The sequence below is a fragment of the Heptranchias perlo genome, chromosome 15 (genome assembly GCF_035084215.1).
Source record: "Heptranchias perlo isolate sHepPer1 chromosome 15, sHepPer1.hap1, whole genome shotgun sequence".
NCBI classification, from domain to species: Eukaryota; Metazoa; Chordata; class Chondrichthyes; order Hexanchiformes; family Hexanchidae; genus Heptranchias; species Heptranchias perlo.
Genome location: NC_090339.1, coordinates 43,245,762 through 43,269,168, shown reverse-complemented (window position 1 = coordinate 43,269,168; position 23,407 = coordinate 43,245,762). Strand labels below are relative to the sequence as shown.

Genomic DNA, 23,407 nt, shown 5'->3' with positions numbered 1-23,407 from the left:
GTTATTTTTGCCATACCTCAAGTTACAGTAGTATCTTTATAGCAAATTTGTCAAGGTTTTGTTAGTCGCCCTATATAACCCTATACAAAATTTTTAGCCTGTAGAAACGTCTTGCCTCAGCTTTTAACTGCTCTCCACCGGTCATGGCTTCCAATTGCTCAGTTGTCATTTCCTCTGTAATTTCAATACCAGCCATCTTCTGTACCACTTCTTTTAGGATCAGCAGATCAAAACTACATTGAACAAAGTGAAGAATAAGTTGAACACAAATAAACTTCAACAAGGAGAAGAAAAAAAATCTTTAAATTTTATCCTCTCTACCCACAGATCATTAAAACATTAGCAGGACTGAATATTCATCTTATAAAATTAAGTAACAAAATTGTTTGCTCCTAGATTATAGTAATTCACTCAATGCCAGAAAAAGTTAAATTATTAATGACTAACCAGGATTCAGATAGAATTGAGGATGCAGATATGTGCTTCAGCTTCCTAATCTCAAATTTATCTCTATGGGGAAATGCCCACAAAAAAAACTTAATAATCAGGACAGTTATCTAAGCAGATGCACACACACCAGTTGATGAGCTGCAGGCTTGTATTTAGCAGAGGCTCAGAACTGTGGATATTTTGGCTGAAAGTGGCACTGGGGAAAGAAGTACCCACTAAAATTCACAAGATTTCTTTCCTGAATCTAATCACTTGAGCTTATACTTGTTTATTGATGCATGCAGCTTAAAATTAAAGCCCTTGCTTTCCTATGCATATAATAATAATGTTCGATAATAATAAAGTTCGACCACAACTGGAGTATTGTGTCCAGTTCTGGGCACCGCACATTAGGAAAGATGTGAAGGCCTTAGAGAGGGTGCAGAAAAGATTTATTAGAATGATTCCAGGGATGAGGTACTTCAGTTACGTGGATAGACGAAAGAAGTTGGGGTTGCACTCCTTGGAACAGAGAAGGTTGAGAAGAGATTTGATAGAGGTATTTAAAATCATGAAGGGTCTTGACAGAATAGAGAGAGAAACTGTTCCCATTGGCAGAAGGGTCAAGAATAAGAGGACATAGATTTAAGGTGATTGGCAAAAGAACCAAAGATGACATGAGGAAAAACTTTTTTACACAGCGAGTGGTTAGGATCTGGAATGCAGTGCCGGGGAGGTGGTGGAGGCAGATTCAATTGTGGCTTTCTAAAGGGAACTGGATAAGTACTTGAAAGGTAACAATTTGCAGGGCTACGGGGATAGGGCAGGGGAGTGGGACCAGCTGGATTGCTCTTGCATAGAGCCGGCACAGACTCAATGGGCTGAACGGCCTCCTTCTGTGCTGTAACTGTGCTATGATTTTATGATAATCCTACCTTTTCCCAGCCTTCAGTTGGTTTGCAACATACTGCAGAAGACCAGTGAGTTCTATTGGATATTTTCTGAAAATCGCACCACAAAAACTTGCCAGACCTGTTCAGAGAGATATGACAAAAACTTGAATCTATCACTTCAAAACTCAAAGCAGATCTTTTGTCTGCTATTACAACAGAAGATTTCTTATTTAAAAAAATCCATGAATCTTGGGAGTCTGGATGAAAAAAGTGCTGGAAATACAACAAGGTGAACTTAAGAGTGAACAGTCTTAAGACAGAACTTGTTAGAGGGTAGGGATTCTCCATCCAAAACTTTAGCTTGTCTTTTTTCTTTTTAGATGGCAGACTAGTGATGTATTTCTAGCATTTTTAAACCCAGACTTACTCAATGTCATTGAAATTTGGATCGACAAGATATTGCTTGAAGCTTAAAAACAAAACGCAAATGATTAAAAGCACGGTAAGATAGCTACAAAACAGAATAAAAATTCCACTGACTCTGCAACCAGGTTGAGATGGTGGTGTCATCGTGCTTCATCCTCTCTTTCTCAGGATTAGCCAGAGCTTCAATGATGCAATCTTTTCACAAGTTAAAAGAAAACTGTAAACTTGAAATGAAGTAACTTATGATTCTGACACAGAACACTTCAGGCAACCGTATACAACATCTAAATCTCTCAACTCAAAGCAATTCCTCATCTTTTAACACAGAAAGCCAAAATGTTATATTTTACCTTAATTTATGGCAGAATTATATTTTTAGTGCATTTTCCATGATAAGCACGGTGATTTTCTACAGTTGTCACATTTGAGTGCTGTTTAATCAAACATGCAAAACAGAAAGCTGCTCCAATTTCAAATAGAAGTACAAGAATTTTTTCCCCCATGATTTACACTACATCACAAACAGAAAAAGATTTAAAGTTGTGGAAATATTCTAGTTTCAGTGTTAGAAAACAATGATGTTGGGTTGTCAAATTATAACTTTAATTTTTCTATCCAATATTCTATCAAAATTAATCCAAGGACAGTTATATACCTTTATAATATTGTAACTGACGACTAGTTGCTCAGTTTGCTTCTTTATTGCTGCTTAACACTATTTTTCTACTGTCTAAATGGTTATTTTCTATTATTCACCAATCATAAAGCACAAAATATTTCTACCCATTACGTTACAGCTCCTCACATACCCCACTAAATATCCCTAAAATATATATCTCTCAAACTTTAAAAAAAAAATTCACCTCTTTGCTCATGTTAAAATCATCCCCCCACTGTTTGCTATAAAGGCAATTCATGGTCCACAAGAATGACTCCTGCAATTTACATCACCAGTGTAGTCAATCAGGTGAGAATATTTTGTTCTTCAAAATGTGGAAAGTTGTTTTACCAAAAAGGATCACCTCATTCTTCTCCCCAACTGTGCTCCAGTTTTATTTTTTAACTAAAATAGCATGGCAGTTGATCTTATATACTGCACTTTTGCCTTTTTGAGGCATCTCACACCTGAAGATAATTTGTAAGGTGTATACATATACCTTAGTCCATGGCCAGGCTCGGCTACGCAAATCAGACAGGTATGTGGAGGAGATGAGAAATGAAGAAAAACCTGATTCTACACACTGTAGAGCACAATGAAAAACAATAATGGATCCCATAAATCCTGCTCCAAAGATCCAATATCAAATTCATTTTAAATACATTGTAGAAATATTCAAGGAGTCCTATTAAGGTCAAGCAGCTCAGCTAAAAGGTGCTTTTCAGTTACCAGGAAGAATTCAAAAACAATTTCTAAATAGTTCTTAGCCACTCTCCATTATTTTTATTAATTGACAAATCATTCCAATGTAAGGAACATCAAGTTATACCTGATGATGCTAATCAAAATAAACAGCTGCTTAAAAAAGGATACAAGCCAAGACATCATAGTTCAAGGAAGTGAGGTATTTCAAAGAATCCACAACGGGAGTAATTAGGTTGTCATACTTCTGAATCTGTGATAAAATCTATTAAAAAAACAGGTGTGAAAAAGAAGCACTCGATATTGTTAGTGGAACAAAAACAGTTGACTATTACAAGAGCACCTATTCTAAATTGAGATACTGGATGGAGTTTTAAAAAAAATTGTACATTAGTGACAAGAGACTAAGAGTCTTCAAAACAATGGCTGCTTGTCTTAAATTAGAAGAAATAGCTGCATTGCAATCATTTATTGTAAAAGTATGGTAAAGGGAATGAATTAAATTATGGATTTGCAAGTATACAACTGAAAGCTGAATTCAGTGTTACAGAAATAGAAAAAAAAGCTTCCTTTTATATGGTGTCTATCACATCCGCAGGAAGCCTTAAAACACCTCACAGTCAATTAAGTATTTTTGAAAGCGGTCACTGTTGTAATGTAGGCAAATGCAGCAGCCAATTTGCACACAGAAAGTTCCCAAAAACAGCACAAAACTCACTGATCATTCAATAAATTTCTGGCAGAAACCAAATTTTAGAAAGGGATACTGGAACGGAATGGGAATTAGAAGGAAAGAAGAAATAATTTACAGCCTTATATGCTTGCCATTCTTCAAGTCAAGTTTATGCATTGAAAGCATAGCTATCTGATGAGCAGAGTGCATATCAGTGAATGTACAGTAACCATCCAGTTATATTCAACAATTTGTTGCATTTATCAGCTTTAAAATTAAATTGAGAGCTCAGTGCAATGAGCATACAGTAACTAATTTTGAGATGGTAAAAATCACAATGTCAACACGAAGGAATAGAACATATTTCAAGCCAGTGCCAGCAATGAACTTTCAGTTCAGAGAGATGTGGGTCAAAGCTCCTTCCATAATGTCTGAACTTCAGGAACTGGACTGAGTCTGTCCAAACTGGATGCTTACAAGCAGCAAGAGGATTATTTCATCCCATAGGTGTAGCCAGCATTCAAAACTGGATCCCAGAGGCATAAGAACAGTATTCTAATTTATTGTACACTCAGATCTCTTAATAAGAGCCATTATACTATGGAATTCATCTTGACACTTGTAATCTCTGTTAGTACAAAGTGGTCACAAATGAACACTTACATAATCAAACAGGATTGTTGGATTACTGTGACTCAGCTTTCCAATTTGTCTTCCAGAAGGCTTTACATTTTCCTTAGTCAATCGTCTGTAAAAGAGAATAGTGAAAAAAATTAAAATATTGTTGTCGGATTATTTCTACATTTATGGTTTCAAGGTATATACTGTAAAATGTTATTTTAGAAGTCAGTAAACATCAATTTTTAATTAAATGAAACCTTGTATGTCATGGAAAAGTGGGTCTGTAGCACTGAGCTATTGGCTTGGTCGAAAGGAGAAAGATGCACCACTGGTGGCAAACTCATTAATAAAGAAAGCACGTGTTTGTTTGGCAGTTAATGAGACAGCCAGCTGTCAACCCTAACATGCAGCCATCATAAAGTGGTGTGTACCATAACCACAGAATACAATTAAATATAGAAATCACCAATACACAAATGTAACAATGAAACTTGGATTTATATAATGCTCCTCATGTAAAACATCTCAGGGTACTTCACATTACTATCAAAAGGTGCATCTGTAACTCAGATTGCTAAAAATTTGGTTTATTTCTGAGATTGGGTAGGGCTTGTTTGAGCCGAATGGTTTTCTCCTATTCTTAAAAGTTCTAGGATTATAAAATCTATTAAATTTAAAGCATCGTGCACTAAAACAGATTTCATCCACACCATGTGCCAAAGGGAACTGCCCGATGATCCAAAATTAGAGCATTACCCAATCACTGAATCAGTACACTGAAAAAGAAGCTAAGTGATTCAGCGTCAGCGCCTTCTCCCACCCCGATCTGCCTTATGAGTGTCCCACCACCACTCCGCCTGAGGTTCCCCAAGGCCCACAGGACTGAAAATAACGTCTTCAGCTCCAAAGGGAGCCAATCTGCCTTTTCAAAAAGATAATCAACCCCCTCCAGGATCAATTACCTTTCCCTTCCAAATGTTTGGGGCCTTCCAAAAGGCCTGAATACGTTTCCATTAAGGCCTTATTATGGTGCTACTTATAAAGGTGTAACATGTGAATTCACTGTTGCCCTGGAACTGACCAGACACACTCCTGCGATGTAAAAATGGCTGCCTATATTAAAAAAAAAACTGGATTCTGTTTCTAAGATCTCACTGATGCCAGCCAATCCACCGAGCTCTCCAGGGTAGAATTTTTGTCCCACTACTTATTCAAAAATATTTTATACATACATTTTAAATAATATTGCAAAAGCTCATTTGAAATATCAAGTCAAACGGCAGAGAACAGTTTTTAGTTACAGAGGACAGTCAGTTAGAATGTGCAAATAGTAACTTGAATCATGAAATTTCACATTCACTGTGCATCTACACAACAAATTGTACTGTAACCATTGTTTTTAAGTTCCTATGTAGCATGCCAGTGCTTTTATTGTTACATGTATACAATCCATAACTCAGATGTATGGGGCTTCATTTTCACTTCAGTAACCATGATATTACATTAGAGCAATACTTCACATGACTGCAATTTTTCATGACTTATACTGCTTTGGAATAAGCCTCTGCTGTCAACTGTTTACCGGAAAGTACACAGAATAGTTTAACCAGATTCAGCTTAAAAGTTACATTTCTTAACATGGTGCTAAAGACTTACTTATGTTTTAACACTACATTAAATTGTAATAAAATATGAACCATAATTACTTTACAAAGATCTGCTATGAACCATTACAAAACATGCAAAAATAATTAACATTTAAAAATTCCAATGATTCCTTTAATGCGTTCATAAATTGACAAATTGAAGCAGAACTTTTGGAAAGAAATAAGCACTGCAAATGTGAAGTGTGCTATCCTCCAATGTAATTTGAGAGGGAGGGAAAGAAAACTCACTTTCCTTTTTGGTGAAGTTGTCTTTAGCCACTCACCAGTAGCTAGTTAAAAACCCACACTGATGAAGGTTGGATCATCAGGCTAACATCAGCAGCAGAAACATTGGCACATGAATCGATCATAGAATCATAGGCACATGAATCGATCATAGAATCATAGAATAGTCACAGCACGGAAGGATGCCATTTGGCTCGTCAAGGTCCGTGCTAGTTCTCTGCAAGAGCAATCCAGCCAGTTCCACTCCCCTGCCCTTTCCTCATAGCCCTGAAAATTTTTTCCCTTCAAGTACTTATCCAATTCCCTTTTGAAAGCCACATTGAATCTGCCTCCACCACCGCCCCCCGCCCCCCCCCCCCCCCGCCCACTAATGCATTCCAGATCCTAACCACTCGCTGTGCAAGAAAGTTTTTCCTCATGTCACTGTTGGTTCTTTTGCCAATCTCCTTAAACCTACATCCTCTGGTTCTTGACCCTTCTGCCAATGGGAACAGTTTCTCTCCATCCAGACCCTTCATGATTTTGAATACCTCAACCATATTTCCTCTCAATCTTCTCTGCTTTAAGGACAACCACCCCAGCTTCTCCAGTCTATCCACCGAAGTGAAATGGGGAGCAAAAGCTGCCATCCTTTTAGGTCCTGGATATGAAGGCACCAAGCAACATAAAAGTTCAGTGCCAGAAAGATGTTGCTGTGTTCTCAGCAGTGAATTTTCACATTGCTGACGCCTCTACACCAGCATCCATGATAACAAAAGACGTTAATACACACAATCCATATAGGGTGCACTTGCTAGCAGACCCACTGCCAGCCTCAACTCAGTTCTTTTCTGGCTTCCAAAGCTTACAAAACTTGTCGCCAGCAGCATAGCAATTAGAGAAGTTCAAATAATCATTTAACAAAACAGATCCAGCAAAGATTACCCTACCCCTCTACACCTCATTTCTGGAGTATTCTCCACTAAAAATACTGCTTCCAAAATACTCCTCTACATAAAGCCCTAATACTCAGTTCCAGCAGCTCGGGTTATGAAGCACTGCAATCCATATCATGGTCAAGAGTTTCCATCCTGGGTCTATTAGTTTGTTTAAGTTGGGCAAGTTATAAGTTTTCACCCAAATCTATTAAGGACAGGCATTTTAAAATATGAATTCTCTCAGGACATTTAGCACTGGGGAATGTAACACTTGACATTCCCCTGCATTCCCAAGTCACAAGCATTGGCAGATCAGTCTAGTATAACTAGCACAATGTGCCACACCCTCGGAAGAGAACCCGCTATGGCCTTCATGTGATCTTGGTTAAATCATAGTTGTTGCTCATGCATTAGGCCCAACATGTTATAGTCAGTATCATGCATCTTCCAATAGGGTTTAATAATATTGTGGTACTCCCATTGTTGCCATAGTTTCAGTCAAATTCACATTACGGGAATCCTTCACCATATTGCGTAACAGTAGTGAAACAATTCTCTAACTTAAAAGAACTTGGTGGGGGGTGCACGCAGGGAGAACTACGAAGAACAAATTTATATAGTGCCGTGCATGTCCTCAGGAAATCCCAAAGACAATTAATTACTTTTGAATTGTAGTCACTATTATATAGGCAAATGTAACAAGAAATTTGCACACAGTAATTAGATAAATAATAATTTAGTCTGTTTTTGTGGTGTTGGGTGCGGCATAATTGTTTTCCAGGATACCAGGAGAACATAAAACATAAGGAATAGGAGCAGGAGTAGGAGTAGGCCACACAGCCCCTCGAGCCGACTGCTGCATTCAATAAGATCATGGCTGATCTTCAATCTCAACTCCACTTTCCTGCTCTATCCCCATATCCCTTGATTCCCTAAGTGTCCAAAAATCTATTGATCTAAATCTTGAATATACTCAATGACTGAGCATCCACAGCCCTCTGGGTAGAGAATTCCAAAGATTCACAACCCTGAGTGAAGAAATTTTTCCTCATCTCAGTCCTAAATGGCCAACCCCTTATCTTGAGACTATGATCCCAAGTTCTAGACTCTCCGGCTCTTGATCAAATAGTGCCTTGGGATTTTTTTTAAGCCTACCTGAACTGGCAGATGAGGCCTCATATGTGCTACTGACACACTGATCATGGTACAGAAGTGTTAAACCAAGATACCATGTGTGTACAAACAGAACATTATTTCAAATAAGAGGTAATTTATGAGGTTTTTAGGGGACTCCTCGCAACCCTCCTCAAATATGGAGGGGAAAATTCAAGTATTTTAATCATAGTTTTAATAATCTTGTCAGTGCAGCTTAATCCTTACAGCCTGATGACGAGCATGTCAAAAAGAAAAATCCATTTATCACCTGTTTCCATGAAGGGCTTTGCAATAATCCATGGACCCAAAAATAGAAGTTTTCCAGGGGAAAAACTTAACTTCTCTCATCACGAACGATAGATACAGAAAATTCTGTAATGAGCTTTGTGCCAGCTCATTCTCATTTATTTTATTTGATTATAAAACACAAAAACTTACTTCATAATATACTTGGCCCTGTCAATTGTCTGAGCTTTGACTTTAACCAGCAGAGGATGGCTACTGTAGGTGTCATTTTTCCACTGTCCATACAAACGATACCTTAAAACAATATATTTAAGTGTGTTAAACAGCTACAATTGAAATACACAAATAAATCAAAATATTTGAATGTTCCTCCAAGATATTCACCTGTACTGGTAAGGGAATGTTTTTAGCATTCCCCAAAGCTCTTCTGACATACATGCATTGGAGTCCATTAAAGTCAGGGAAGGCAGCAACACCTGATCTGCAATACTGAGAAAACAGCTCACGAGTGATTCCTGCAGAGTTAAAGGACAGTTACATGGTTAAGTCTCAAGAGTAATAGTTTATTGAAGAGCTTGAGTTCATGCATTGTACACTTGAACATGTAATATATCCCACATCCAATCTGCCAACTGACATCAAATGGTATTTCCAACAGTGAATCAGCTAAATAAAATATTGCAGGAAACAATGTTTTAACCCTTCTAATGTCATAAGATACTTCATTAAATAATTACATTAGGAAATCTGAGTCAGTAACATTAGAAAAGTTTAATATGAAGTTGAAGTTAAAACTTAAAAACAGTGAGATATTTCACATTGTTCCTTATTGTCAGGTCACTTTATTGGAAACAATGTATTCTTCCAATGAGGGACATGTGAACTAGTAACTCACAATTACCATATAAAAGGTCTTCACAACATAGAATTCTTGAGTATTTTGAAGTACAAATTTTATGCAAGAACATTTTACATTATTTAAATAATACAACATAACAGCAAAAATGCTACACACTTGTACTGACTGCATGAGACACAGCAGCACACTATCCTTTGCCTTTGAAGACCTGGTTCATACCCAGCTCAGCTTAAATGCTTATTCTAAGGATGTAACAAATAGGCATGCAAATGTCAGGACTAAAATTAAACATTGATAATAACTTTTTTTTGTGCAACTTCCTATGATCATTTGACACAAAACCACATGCTTTGTTCTATGCCCCATTTTCCAAGATACAGTGCCAGTCTACAGTGAAGCTTCAGTCAAAACATTTCAGGGAAAGTCATGGTCAAACTACATAGCGCTCTGGTGAGAGCACACGAAGTATTGTGAATGCAGGTCACTGAGACAAAGGGAGACATTTAAGCCTTGAAGGCAGTTCAAAGAGATAGAAGACTGATCCCAAGCATCAGAGCTGAACTTCCAAAGAACGCAGGAGAATGCCTTGAAAGGTGGCAACCGAGGGGTGAGTTTATTGATTTATAGAAGATAGAAAAAGATGGAAACAGATATAGAAAAAGCAGAACTAGTTTCAAGTAGGGCAAGCAGGACGCAGGTTCAAACGACTAAAAGACAAGTTTAGTACTGATGTCAGGAAGTTCTTCTTCACATAAATCAATAAATGGAGTGGGACTTCTAAGTAGGGTAATGGACGCAAAAACCCTGGAATCATTTAAGCAACAGTTGGATGCTGTGATGAGGGGTAACTAGGGTTTTTCTGGATAGGAGGGCTAAGATGGGTTGAATGGTCACCTCATTTGTCTCTATCTTGTGTTGTGTTGCTTAAGCTTAAACTGAGTGATTTCAACCTTGATGATTAGCAGATGTCTTCAGTACATTCATCTAAAACTTCATGTTATTTTAAGGGGCTTAGCTAGTTTATTTAAAACAGGTTAATGTCTCCCATTAAAATAGCAGACTAAGTAATTTCATTCAAATGTTTTAGTCTAATTCTAACAGCTGACTTTTATTATAACATTGCTAAACTAGTTATAAAGATGCCCTTGTCGTTTGCTTTACCCAGTGCATCTGATTTCGTAAAACTGAAAGTATGATGAAAAATGTTTTGACTAATCGAGGTCAACACTCCCAGTGCGGTTCTGAGCGAGTGCTGCACTGTCGGAGGTGCCATCTTTCGGATGAGATGTTAAACTGAGGCCCTGTCTGTCTTCTCAGGTGGATGTAAAAGATCCGATGGCACCAAAGAACAGAAGGAGCTCTCCCCAATGTCCAGGCCAATATTTATCCCTCAACCAACATCACAAACAGATTATCTAGGTTATTGAACTCATTGCTGATTGTGAGATTTTGATGTGCGTAAATTGGCTGCTGTGTTTCCTACATTACAACAATGACTACACTTCAAAAGTACTTTATTGGCTGTAAAGCACCTTGGGATATCCTGAAATCGTGAAATGTGCTATATAAATGCAAGTTCTTTCCTTTGAAATTTTGTAACCTAGGAGTCCAACGTTAGCCGTAGGAGTCATTGTCTGACAGGAGTCAAAGAAATGGAGTTAAGTTGTAGCCTCTGGTCAGCCCACATCATACTAATGATGGTCCTAGTAGTTTCAGATTTTAAAAAAAAACTGCCAGGCTATTGTAACAATTGTGCCACCAATGACAATAGTACTACCAATGCCAATTAAGCTTGCTGTAGTACTGTCCAAAATATTGAAGTTAATCAAAAACCTGAGAGTGGCAATGTCAAAAAGTAAATAATTCTTTGCAAGATATAAAACACGCGGACATGCACACGCAGCAATAGCGAGAAATATCCAGTAATCTGCTGATCTCCAATCAATTATGGGAACTTACCATTCTTTCCCTGTCATCTGGTTTACCTCCATCTGATGAATACTGCAAATGCACAAAAAAAGTGTCAACTCCATGATTTAACCAAAAGTTCAAAAAAATATTTAGTCAGTTCCAACCACTCCCACAACCCAATTATCATCTGCCTCCACAGGTCAAGTCAGAAACACAAAGACAGAGGTGCATGCTAATTGCAAATACAATAAATTCAAGTTCATTTAAAAAAAAAGTAGTCAAAGCAAAAGGACATTAATTTCTTCACTGATTTATCTCAAAACCAAAGTTTCTCTCAATCCTCAATACCATTTTATTCAAAATAGTACAACTTCTTACTTCAAATTCAAAGTCCATGAGAATAGATCAACTTTCATTTCCAATTTCCCTAATGAGAAGATTCAAACTATCGTAGTTACAAATGACTTGCGTTATTTGAAACACTACATCAAAGATAACTACAGGGATTCATACGATGCAGGGTGCCACATTACCTCCATGTAAACATACCACTTACCAGTAATTTTTACTGATTTTTCTTTTCTACCTTTAAGGCAAAAGTGGTAAACACAACACCTGTATTCATAACAAGAGGCAGCACAATTTTTTGCTGTGGCTAAGTTTCATTGTTGCATTGACATCTAATAGTCAATGATGCTCTAACAGTTACATCAGAAAACCAAATTCCTCCACATACACATCATCTCAGTAAGATAACTTCATTTATTAGATTTGCAACAAATCTAAGATTTTCAAATTTAAGTATTTAAGACCAGACTTCATTTTAAATGAAAACACTTAAACTGCACTAATAAAAGCAACGCAGCTAAAATCAGCTACAGGTGTACTATTCTAATGTATCCCATGACATAGTATCAATTATTGATGACAAAGTAACTAATGTTTGAGAAGGACTTGTTCATGGCCTAACAAGCAGTAGGACTTGCAACTGGGGCAACAAAGATAGAGTTGCATTATCCACTACAACACATCACTGAAACCATACACAGTCTCCAAAGAGTGGGTACAGCATCTTAAAATAAATCTTTTCAAAAGTTGATATGTTCAAAGGTGAAAATTCTGTGTAGCTGCTGGATTGTCTGCAAGCAGAAAAAGCACTGTTGGCAGAAAAACCTAAAACTTCTTTGCTGCACTTAACATTTGACATATTGCAAAATAAATTAAATAAACTTAGAGAGTCACACAAAATGGGTGTTACACAAATTTGTATACCTTTCAACCCTTCAGAACCACCTCTTTTATGCTTAAACAAACATACTTAATGTCTTGACAAGGCACAACTAAATTAAACCTGCAGATAGTCGAATGACTGCACTGCAGCACCCATTCTTCCACTATCAAGTTGCAAATAACAGCAAAAAAAAAACTATCTAGTGTAGTTCGAAGTCATTTGAAGTCCATTTTAAAATGCAGGGAAACGGCTTTGCTTCAAGTCCATACAAAAAGATAAAATACAGAATTTCTATGAATTGAAACAGGGTGAATCAGAGACCCAGAGAACATAAGAAATAGGAGCAGGAGTAGGCCAATCGGCCCTTCGAGCCTGCTCCGCCATTTAATAAGATCATGGCTGATCTGATCGTAAGAAGGTAAGGGCTTACACAAGATTAGGGCTCATGGGATTGGAGGTAACATATTAGCATGGATTGAGGATTGGTTAATGGACAGAAAACAGAGAGTAGGAATAAACAGGTCATTTTTGGGTTGGCAGGTTGTGACGAGTGGGGTGTTTGCTGCCAATACAAAGCTAGGTGGGAAAGTAAGCTGTGAGGAGGACGCAATGAGGCTGGCTGCAAAGGGATATCGACAGGTTAAGTGAGTGGGTGAGAAGGTGGCAAATGGAGTATATTGTGGAGACATGTGAAATTATCCACTTTGGTAGGAAGAATAGAAAAGCAGAATATTTTTTTAAAAGGTGAGAGACTAAGAAAGGTTGGTATTCAGAGGGATTTGGGTGCCCTTGTACACGAATCACAAAGTTAGCACGCAGGTCAAGCAATTGGTAAGGCAAATGGTATGTTAGCTTTTATTGCAAGGGAGTTGGAGTATAAGAGTAAGGAGGTCTTGTGGCAATGATATAGGGCTCTGGTGGGACCACACCTGCAGTACTGTGTACAGTTTTGGTCTCCTTACCTAAAGAAGAATATACTTGCCTTAGAGGAGATGCAACAAAGGTTCACTGGATTGATTCCTGGGATGAGGGGGTTGTCCCGTGAGGAGAGATGGAGTAGAATGGGCCTATATTCTCCGGAATTTAGAAGAATGAAAGGTGATCTCATTGAAATGTATGAAATTCTTAGGCGGACTTGACAGGGTAGATGCTGGAGAGTCTGGAACTAGGAGTCAGAGTCTCAAGATAAGGGGTAGGCCAGCTAGGACTGAGATGAGGAAAAATGTATTCACTCAGAGGGTTTTAATCTTTGGAGTTCTCTACCCCAGAGGGCTGTGGATGCTCAGTTGTTGAGTAAATTCAAGATTGAGATAGATAGATTTTGACACTAAGGGAATCAAGGGATATCGGGATAGGGCAGGAAAGTGGAACTGAACTAGAAGATCAGCCATGATCTTATTGAATGACAGAGCAGGTTTGAGGGGCTGTATGGCCTAATCCTGTTCCTATTTCTTATGTTCTTACCTAAGAGTTTCAAGTCAGTTTCGCTTAAGATGAATATATAACAGAAAAAAAGAGTTTAGGTAAGAAGAGAAATTATAATTGAAAGGTAACCAACTAACAGAACGGTGGGACAGATGACAGAACTGAATTAAAATTTAACATTTATTGTTAATTTAAACATTCTATTTTTGTTTGGTGTTTAATCGAGCAAGACTGATTAACAAACTGAACTGACATTTGAGTAGCATTACAGTGATAAAACAATTTTTTGTTTGTGTCATGGTGCATGAACTGAAAAGTTAGAAAACCAGCCAGGAAGCTAATAGTTTCCCTAGACCTGAAAGCAGTCTTACGGTTCAGTATATTTCAAATAGCTAGTCTTTACATTTCACACTCATGACAATTGTTGCACTGGTCTCGATGACCTTTCATTGCTACCTTGCAATATCAACACCTCTGTCTCAGCCCTCACAATTTTATTTGTAAGTTTTCCACATATCCCCCTCCACAAACTTTATACAGAAGTCGCATTAATAATTTGCTTGTCAATTACTGAAGTTTTTCCTTTCATTTAGTGCAGTTAATGAGTACGTCAGCACGTTCTTGTCATCACCTCTACCGTTAATAAACTCTCAACCTTGCACCATTTTGCTTTCCTTTTTTAAAAAAAATCACAAAGGACACGAACGTTCTAACACGAGAGGAATGATCAAAATTTGGCATTTCCTGGTCAAACTGTAAAAAAGGCACTCCTCTAAATTTACAGGGCATAAAAGCAGATATAAAACTACAACACAAGATTTTTCGAACGATAAAGAGCAGGCATACCAGCCGCCCAAAATTTGTAGGTAGCTCACACCAACCTCTTTCATAAATGCCTTTCCTATACGAACGACTTTAGCAAACAAGATGGGGTCATGCCATAGGTGGGGGCCAAGGTAGCACAACATACTGAAAACTTCCTTTCTCAAGTCTTCAAATGTTTCTACTGGTTTTGGAGTTCTTTCGTTCCTAAGCGATAGAATTACTGCTCCCTTGGCACCCTTTGGTACACCAACTCTGAAATAAAATTTGAAGGATTTATACAAATATAAGCCAAGTTGATCTGAAAAGGTCATAACAGATAAAACGCTTGACATTAACAAAATCTACAAAAAATGTAAGAACACTTATGAACTTATGTAAATATCAGGTTGCAGCTGATGCCAATCAAATATTTTTGAACATGTTCAATGAATAATACTATTTGATGTTTCCAAGTTTCATTAAAGGAATTCTTGTTGAAGCGAAGTCCATCAATTCTTCGAAAAGGAAATTTAAAAAAAATTTGTTCATGGGACGTGGGCGTCGCTGGCAAGGCCAGCATTTATTGCCCATCCCTAATTGCCCTAGAGAAGGTGGTGGTGAGCCGCCTTCTTGAACTGCTGCAGTCCGTGTGGTGAAGGTTCTCCCACAGTGCTGTTAGGTACTGCTTGAAATTGAGCAATATTAAAAGATAATGGGGAGTGAATAGAGTGATATTACATTAGTGGCTTATATGGGGAAAACATACCAGCACAAACTTGTTTCTGTGCTATAACATTCTACGGTTCCAAGAAGTAACATGTTAGCCATGACTGATAGCTCGGTCTCCATGCAGAATCTTAATGTTTCTCCAATATTTCAAATATTACTTCCAGAATTATAGTTTTTAAAATGCTCTCCACTCAAAGAAATCAGAAATCTGACAATCTCTCGTTAACAGATATGACAATTATTTAATTATGAAAATGATGCACTCACCGGTAAAGTTGAGATTTCAACAAAATATTTTAGTATTTGCAAACCAGTTTAGGGGGACATTTCCCAATATCAAACTTCACATTAAGCTTTTACAGCAAAGTGACTGTTTTGATTTTGAAGATTTTAAAAAAATCCTCTCAACTTCAATGTTACTTTTTTCCTTTCCTATTCCCCAAAAATCCCTCAGTAGTTGGTCCCACTCCAACGGTTACATGGAAATGGTTTATAGCCAGGAATTACATGTTTTTCTGAACATTCTTTACCAAGCAAAGAGCTATAAATAAGTTAGTTTTATCAAAGACTACAGTACAGACAAGATTTTAATAAAGAATTGTACCTTGCTCTGCTAATGCCTGGATATTGATTCAGTGGATTTCCCATCCAGATTTAATTAGAATTCTAAGACAGCTTTTGGCCATCTGCTGTATTTCCTAGCAACACTGAGGTTATCATTTACATAAATACAATACATTGCATCTGTGGATATGAGGGGCTTATGAAAGTCCAATAAATTTGCAGCAATTTCTAAAAAGGGTTATTAAAATTTATTGGTTTTCAAACCTAATACTTCTTTTTGTATCGTAAAGTTTGCCTGCATTCACTGACTGTTGTTCGAAGTAAATATGTACCTTACATGACATTGCTTATGCAGAGTCAGAAAATACACTACAATGGTGGGTGTATTATACCATGTAATGTACAATGCATAAATAATACTTTGTGCCTTTGGATAGGAGAGGCTTACGATTTCATGTATAAAAACATCTCAAAGCACTTCAGAAAAGCATAAATCAGATAAAAATGGATGCCAAGCCAAAAGAGAAGCTCAGAAAAAATGACCAAAACCTTGGTCAAAGAAGGGGAGTTTAAGGAGAGTCTTAAAGGAGAGAGGGAGGTGGCGAGGCAGGGAGGCTGAGGGGTTTAGGAATGGAATTCGAGAGTGTGGGGCCAAGACAGCTAAGCACACGGTCAACAATGGTGCAGCAAGCGGAGGGGGAAATACACAAGAGGTCAGAATCAAAGGAATTCCAGAGTTCTCAGTGGGCTGCAGGAGTGAAGGAAGTTCCAAGCATGGGGGGAAAAATGAGGCCATAAATGGAAACATGAGGATGATAATTTAAATTTGAGGAACTGGGAGCCAAGGTACATCAGCAAGAACAGGGGCAATGGGTCAGCTGGACAGTAGGATACGGATAGTAGAATTTTGAATGAACTGAAGTTTACTGAGCCTGGCAGACAGGAGGCCAGTCAAGACAGCATTAGAACAGCCGAGTTTGGAAGTGACAAAGGCATGGATGAGGTTTTCAGCATCAGGTGGGCTGAGGCAGTGGTAGAGGTAGGCGATGTTAGAGGTGAAAATAGGCTGTCTTTATGAGAGGATACAGAGTTGGAAGCCCAGCTTCGGGTCAGACAGGATGCAAAGATTGTGAAAAATCTAGTTCAACCTGACAGTGGCTGGGGAGGGTGACGGAATCAGTGGCACGGGTATGGAATTTGTGGCGGGGCTGAAGATGATAGCTTCGGTCTTCCAAATGTTAACTGGGGAAAACTGGATGTCACACAAGCAGTCTGACAACACAGAGGCAGCGGAGGGATCGAGAGAATGGTGGAGAGGTAGACCTGCATGATACCAGCAAACCTGTGGAAGCTGACCCGATGCCTTCAGATGATCTCATCAAGGAGTAGCATATAGATGAGCAGAAGAGGGGACCAGGGGCACTCCAGAAGTAATAGTGCAGGGGAGGGAAGAGAAGTCATTGCTGGAGATGCTCCGACTACAAAAGGATAGGTAAGAAAGGAAGCCTGCGATGCCAACTCGCCGAGGCTTCTTCGACAGCACCTCCCAAACCTGCTACCACCTAGAAGAACAAGGGCAGCTAACACATAGGAACACCACCACCTGCACGTTTCCCTCCAAGTCTCACACCATCCCGACTTGAAAATATATCGCCGTTCCTTCATCGTCGCTGGGTCAAAATCCTGGCACTCCCTATCTAACAGCACATTGGGAGAACCTTCACCACATGGACTGCAGCGGTTCAAGAAGGCGGCTCACCATCACCTCCTCAACGGCAAGTAGGGATGGGCAATAAATGCTGGCCTTGCCAGCAAGGCCCACATCCTGTGAACGAATAAAAATAAAAGCCTGCTGAGCTGGACAATGGAGAGGCATTGGAGGAGGATGGTGTGGTTGACCATGTGAAATCCTGTAGAGAAGTCTGGGAGGACAAGAACCAATAGTGTGGCAAGTGCCACAGTCACAGAGGATCATTTGAGATTCTAATTAGGGCTCTTTCAGGGGTGGAAACGTGATTGGCGAGATTCAAACATGGAATTGGAGGAAAGGAGGACAGAGATTTGGGAGGCGACACAGAGGAAAGGAAGGTTGGAGATGAGGCCGTTGTTTCCAGGGACAGAGGAGTAGATGGTGGTTTTTTTTTTTTGAGGAGGGGAGTGATGAAAATGGTTTGGAAAGGGAGGAGGACAGTACCTGAGAAGAGTACAATGCCAGCTAACATGGGGTCCAGGAAAGGAATTTTTTTTTTATATTCGTTCACGGGATGTGGGCATCGCTGGCGAGGCCAGCATTTATTGCCCATCCCTAATTGCCCTTGAGAAGGTGGTGGTGAGCCGCCTATTTGGGTGGTCAGCAGTTTAGTGGGAAAGGGGTCAAGGAAGAGCTGGGTCTATTGGACAACATGAGCTTGGAGGAGGCATATTTGGAAATAGGAGAGAAGGTAGAGAAGGGCGCAGGGCTAGGGCAGGGTCGAGTCACAATTAATAGTTTATTTATCAATCAACTTCTAAAAAAGAATGCTAAAAAAGAATGCAGAGGGGTTTTGGAACCGCTTAACAAGTTGCTGACCGAAGCCAGGACTGACTGGCAGAAGAAAAATGAACCCAGGAGACCCCACCTGGAAGACCAGCAGTGGAACCAGTAACATTACCAATCAGCTAATAAAAGTACACTATGAAAATGTAGGGTTAAAAATAGTGCTCGTCTCTGGCTATGACACATAGAAGTGATGGACAAAATGGTCAGAGAAAGAGGCTGCATTTGTTTCAACAGGCAGAGAGGTTACAGCATCACCTCTACAGCAAGTAAAAAAAATTGTTCTGGTATTGTTTTTTCCCCCCAAGTGGTTGTGCCGTCACCACCAGAGAAGGTAAGAATAGCATGTGCTACTGTTAGAGATATCAATGGACAAAGGGGTGTTACAACATTATCAATTCAAGGATTTGCATTTATTACCAGTTGAATTCCTGTGGCATTACACAGGGAGTGAAGATTAATTGCAGTCTTCAAGTGAAGCAGGGTTAGAGAGCATGAAGTGAACCAGGGCACACAGACGTAACTCAGTCCTTATTCTGAAGTTATACATTTGATCCTTATTTCTATATTACCATTATAAACTCTATGTACATTTATAATGGCAATTGACTATGTAAACTTGTCATGCTGCACTGCTCCAGGGGTCAAATAATCCACCAACACCGTGTCGTGCCTCACTAATAAAGACAGGCCACTTGGGAAAGTTGTCAGGGAGCAGCCAGCACTTGTGGATTTGTACTCCAGCATACTCAATGCTTTCAGGACAGCAGAAAATTACAGGATTTTTTTTTTGACAAAACAATATCCCTTCTATTAAAAAAAACATTAAAACCACACAAAGAATTTAAACTCCAGAGCAATTTGCTCTTAATGAGAACTATAAAATGTCCTTACCTTCTATACAAGGGTTCTGTGATGACATGAATCAACTGGCAGAGAGCAAGTGCTATAGGTTTGTGTGAGGTGGCATAGAAAGGTGGTATCTGATCCATGATACACTGTGCATGATACCAATCACCAATCTTCAGCAGAGCTTCTAATAATCCAAGCTTCTGATTGTCAGGAGGCTGAAAGGTTTAAATGGTTTCAATTTAGTACGAAGTGAAAAGACATGTAAACTGATCAAACCACGATTACAGTCAACCTCTAGTTTTGCCTCACGAATGAGAAAAAAAACTTGATAACCAACCACTGGTAAAGTTATGAAGACTCTCAAGTGGAGTAAACTAAGGAGTCCACTGTTCTATCTTCTGTATTCTATTTACAAATATTATGTGATACTTGAAATAAAAATTTTTTTGAAGACAAGGCACACTGATTGAAGCACCAAAGCAGAGCACCTTAAAGATATGGGACACTAGTTCACACTTTGTTCTACCAAACTCCTGATTTCAGCTATCCTGCATGTAGAGGTGCCAAGCATTGCCCAAAGGGGTGGAAGGAGGGAAAATGAGAGCTCATCAGGCCACTATCACCTGCCTAACAGCTAAGTGAGAGCAACATTGGTAATCCTGGTCTGTGCTGAGTTAACTGATCTCAGCCAGGGCAGATACCCATGACCAAACAGCTTACCAACATTTATTGTTCAGGTTCACAAGACAGTAAATGCAACACCTTAAGTGGATAATGCTTTAAAAAAAATAACAGAGTTTCATGGCAAGAGGTAAAGAATATAAAAGTCCAGATATAATGATTAATCTATATGAAACTTTAGTAAGACCACAGTTAAAGTACAGTGTGCAGTTTTGGGCTCTACACTGTAAAAAGGACGTTGAGGTAATGAAGAGAATGCAGCAGATAGAAATAGGAGTCAGCCATACAGCACCTCGATCATGGCTCATCTGTATGTTAACTCCATTTACCTGCCTTTGGTCCATATCCCCGGATAGCTTTGCCTATTGATCGGAGTCTTCAAAATTTCAATTGACCTAGCATCCAGCCTTTGGAGGTGCAAGTTCCAGATTTCCACTGCAGTGTGAAAATGTGCAAACCAATTTCACTCCTAAATGGCTTAGCTCTAATTTTAAATTATGCCCTCTTGTTCTGGATTCCTCCAACAGTTTCTGAAAGTTTCCCTGTATCTACCCTATTGAATCCCTTAATCATTTTAAATACCTCGATTAGATCACCTCTCAACCTTCATAACTCAAAGGAATACAAGCCAAATTTATGCAACCTGTCCTCAATTTAATTCTTTGAGCTCTCTAATCTCATTAAATTAAAATCTGGTATATATAAATAAATAGCCGTTATGGAAATAAAATAAAAATGTTACTATACAAAAAACAAGGCTAATTAGCTACAAATCAATCTGAAATCAAGCCAAATCGCTCTACTAGATATAATCTAGATCTCAAGTAATATTATATCTCAAACTAAATTACTACAAATAAATAAACAAACATGCAAACTAGAAATGGCAGTGCAGGTAAGTGTCAGGACTATAATGTGTGCTGCAGTATGAGTTAGAGACACTCCAACATATAAGGGGTGGGGAGGAGTTTTTGGATAGTTTTCACCAGTCACAGGTACGGGAAGGGGAGAGTGTGACCGTTAGTCAACAGGGTATGGGGGGGCCAAGGGGAGATAGAGAAGGATAGATAGCATCCTCTGCAGTCGCGACCGAGAGTCCAGAAGGGTGCGTTGCCTACCTGGTGCAAAGCTAAAGAATATCTCTGAGCAACTGGAGGGGGACTGAACCAGAATGGGACCAGTTTCTAACGGAAAGGATAAACAGGGCTGTGGATAGGGCTTTAAACTAGCACGGTGGGGGGGTGGGAGGGAGGGATCTGGTGAAAATAACGTAAATCTGAAAATAAAAGAAATGGGAGATAAGAGTAAAGGTCAGGTCAAGGTAAGGAACAAGGGTAACAAACGGTCAGGGAACAAATACAGTTTCAGAACGCGAGTACAAGTTGACTTAAAAATAAAGTGATGGGAACAATTATTCAAAACAATTTACATTGCCTGTACAGCAATATGCACAGCATCCGAAACCAAACGGGTGAACTGGAGGCAATAATTCGTAGTGGGGAGCTGGATGTCGTAGGGATAACAGAAATATGCGTACATAAACAGGCCTGGCAGTTAAATATATTGTAGGATCTAACATATTTAGAAAGGATAGGGAAGGAAGGGGTAGAATGGTTGTACCAATTAGAGGCAACATGACGATACTAGAAAAAAGGGACATAAGTAATATTAAAATAGAAACAGAATCCATATGGATTAAGACGAAGGATAAGAGATTTATGGTGGTAATAGGCATATTCTACAGTCTAGCCAATAGTGGAAGGGAAATGGAAGAAATATGTAGGCAAATCTGTAAAATAAGTAAAAGAACATGGAATAATCATGGGAGATTTCAACTACACCCAAATAAACTGGCAAGAGGTAGGGAAATGGGAATGGACTTTTAATAATGTGTGCATGACTCCTTACATACCCAGTATGTGAGAAGCCCAACAAGACAGCAATCATTGCTGAATCTAGTAATGGGACCAGATAAGAGAAATAAACATAGGGGAACATCTAGGCAATAGCGATCATAACATAATACGGTTTAAAATAATGATTGAGGAAGACAAAGACCAAAGTAATAGATTGGAAAAAAGTTAAGTTTGAGGGGATGAGAATGGAACGAGAGAAGGTAAAGTGGAAAAAAAAATGTTGAGAGATAAAACAGCAGTGAGAAATATTTAAAATGGTGATCAAAGAGTGTTGAGGAGAAATATATTCCTCTTAAAAAAACAAGAACAAACTGGCCAATAATGAAACACCATGGATGAATAAAGAGAAGGGTAAAATTGAAACTAAAGCATACTTTAAGTACAAAGACAATAAAGGAGGATGACAATAAGAGGAATATGAAGAAGTTAGGAAGGATGTCAAAAAAATTAGGAAAGCAAAGGGAAACTACGAAATTAAATCAAAAAGAGTATAAAAAGTAGTATTCTACAGACACAAATAACAAAAAGAAAAATCAGCATAGGGATACGGTCACTAAGGGATGCACAAGATAAACTCGCAGGTAATGACAGCGAAATGGCAGAAATAATGAATAGTTACTTTGCCTCAGTATTTACAAGGGAGACCAACAAGGTGGGTATGACATTATACTTTTTTTGATCTTTTCTAAAGACATTTAAGATTGAAAGGGGGGGGGGGGGGGGTCCAGATGGATTACATCTGCAAATATTAAAGGATGTTAGGGAGGAGAGAGCAGAGGCATTATTACATTAATATATATCACACACACACACCCGGAATAGTGCCGGAGGCCTGGCAGACAGCTATTAATATTCCTAAATTTAAAAAAGGGAGATAGAACTTGTCCAGGGAACTATAGACCAGTTCGCTTAACGTTGGTGGTAGGAAAGAAAGTGGAATCTTTACTCAAAGATGTAATATAACATCTAGAAAACAAAAATATAAAGAGTAGTCAGCACGGATTTCAGAAGGGAAAGTCATGCTTGACCAACCTTACTGAATTCTTTAAGAAGTAACAAAGATTAGACAAGGGTAATGCTGTAGATGTAATATATTTGGATTTTCAAAAGGCCTTCAATAAGGTACCCCATAGTAGACTAATGACTAAAGTCAGAGCATGTGGAGTCAGGGGACAAGTAGCAGAATGGATATAGCAAGCTGGCTACAAAACAGAAAACGGGGTTAACAGCAGCTTCTCAGACTGACAAAAAAGTGGGAAGTGGTGCTCCACAGCGGTCAATGCTGGG

At 38.7% G+C, this 23,407-nt stretch overlaps 1 protein-coding gene across 3 annotated transcripts in view; it reads right to left on the bottom strand.

Moving 5' to 3' along the window:
* Positions 1–23,407, bottom strand: part of thoc2 (THO complex 2) — a 131,532-nt gene that overhangs the window by 56,563 nt on the left and 51,562 nt on the right. For all 3 annotated transcript variants that reach the window (XM_067997134.1, XM_067997136.1, XM_067997135.1), the window contains 10 exons: positions 19,566–19,738; positions 14,920–15,115; positions 11,431–11,472; positions 8,997–9,127; positions 8,805–8,906; positions 4,445–4,529; positions 3,280–3,373; positions 1,863–1,943; positions 1,365–1,461; positions 116–233 (listed from right to left, as the gene is read on the bottom strand). In XM_067997134.1, coding sequence (XP_067853235.1) covers positions 116–233; positions 1,365–1,461; positions 1,863–1,943; positions 3,280–3,373; positions 4,445–4,529; positions 8,805–8,906; positions 8,997–9,127; positions 11,431–11,472; positions 14,920–15,115; positions 19,566–19,738 — 1,119 coding nt within the window. The remainder of the gene's footprint in view (positions 1–115; positions 234–1,364; positions 1,462–1,862; positions 1,944–3,279; positions 3,374–4,444; positions 4,530–8,804; positions 8,907–8,996; positions 9,128–11,430; positions 11,473–14,919; positions 15,116–19,565; positions 19,739–23,407) is intronic.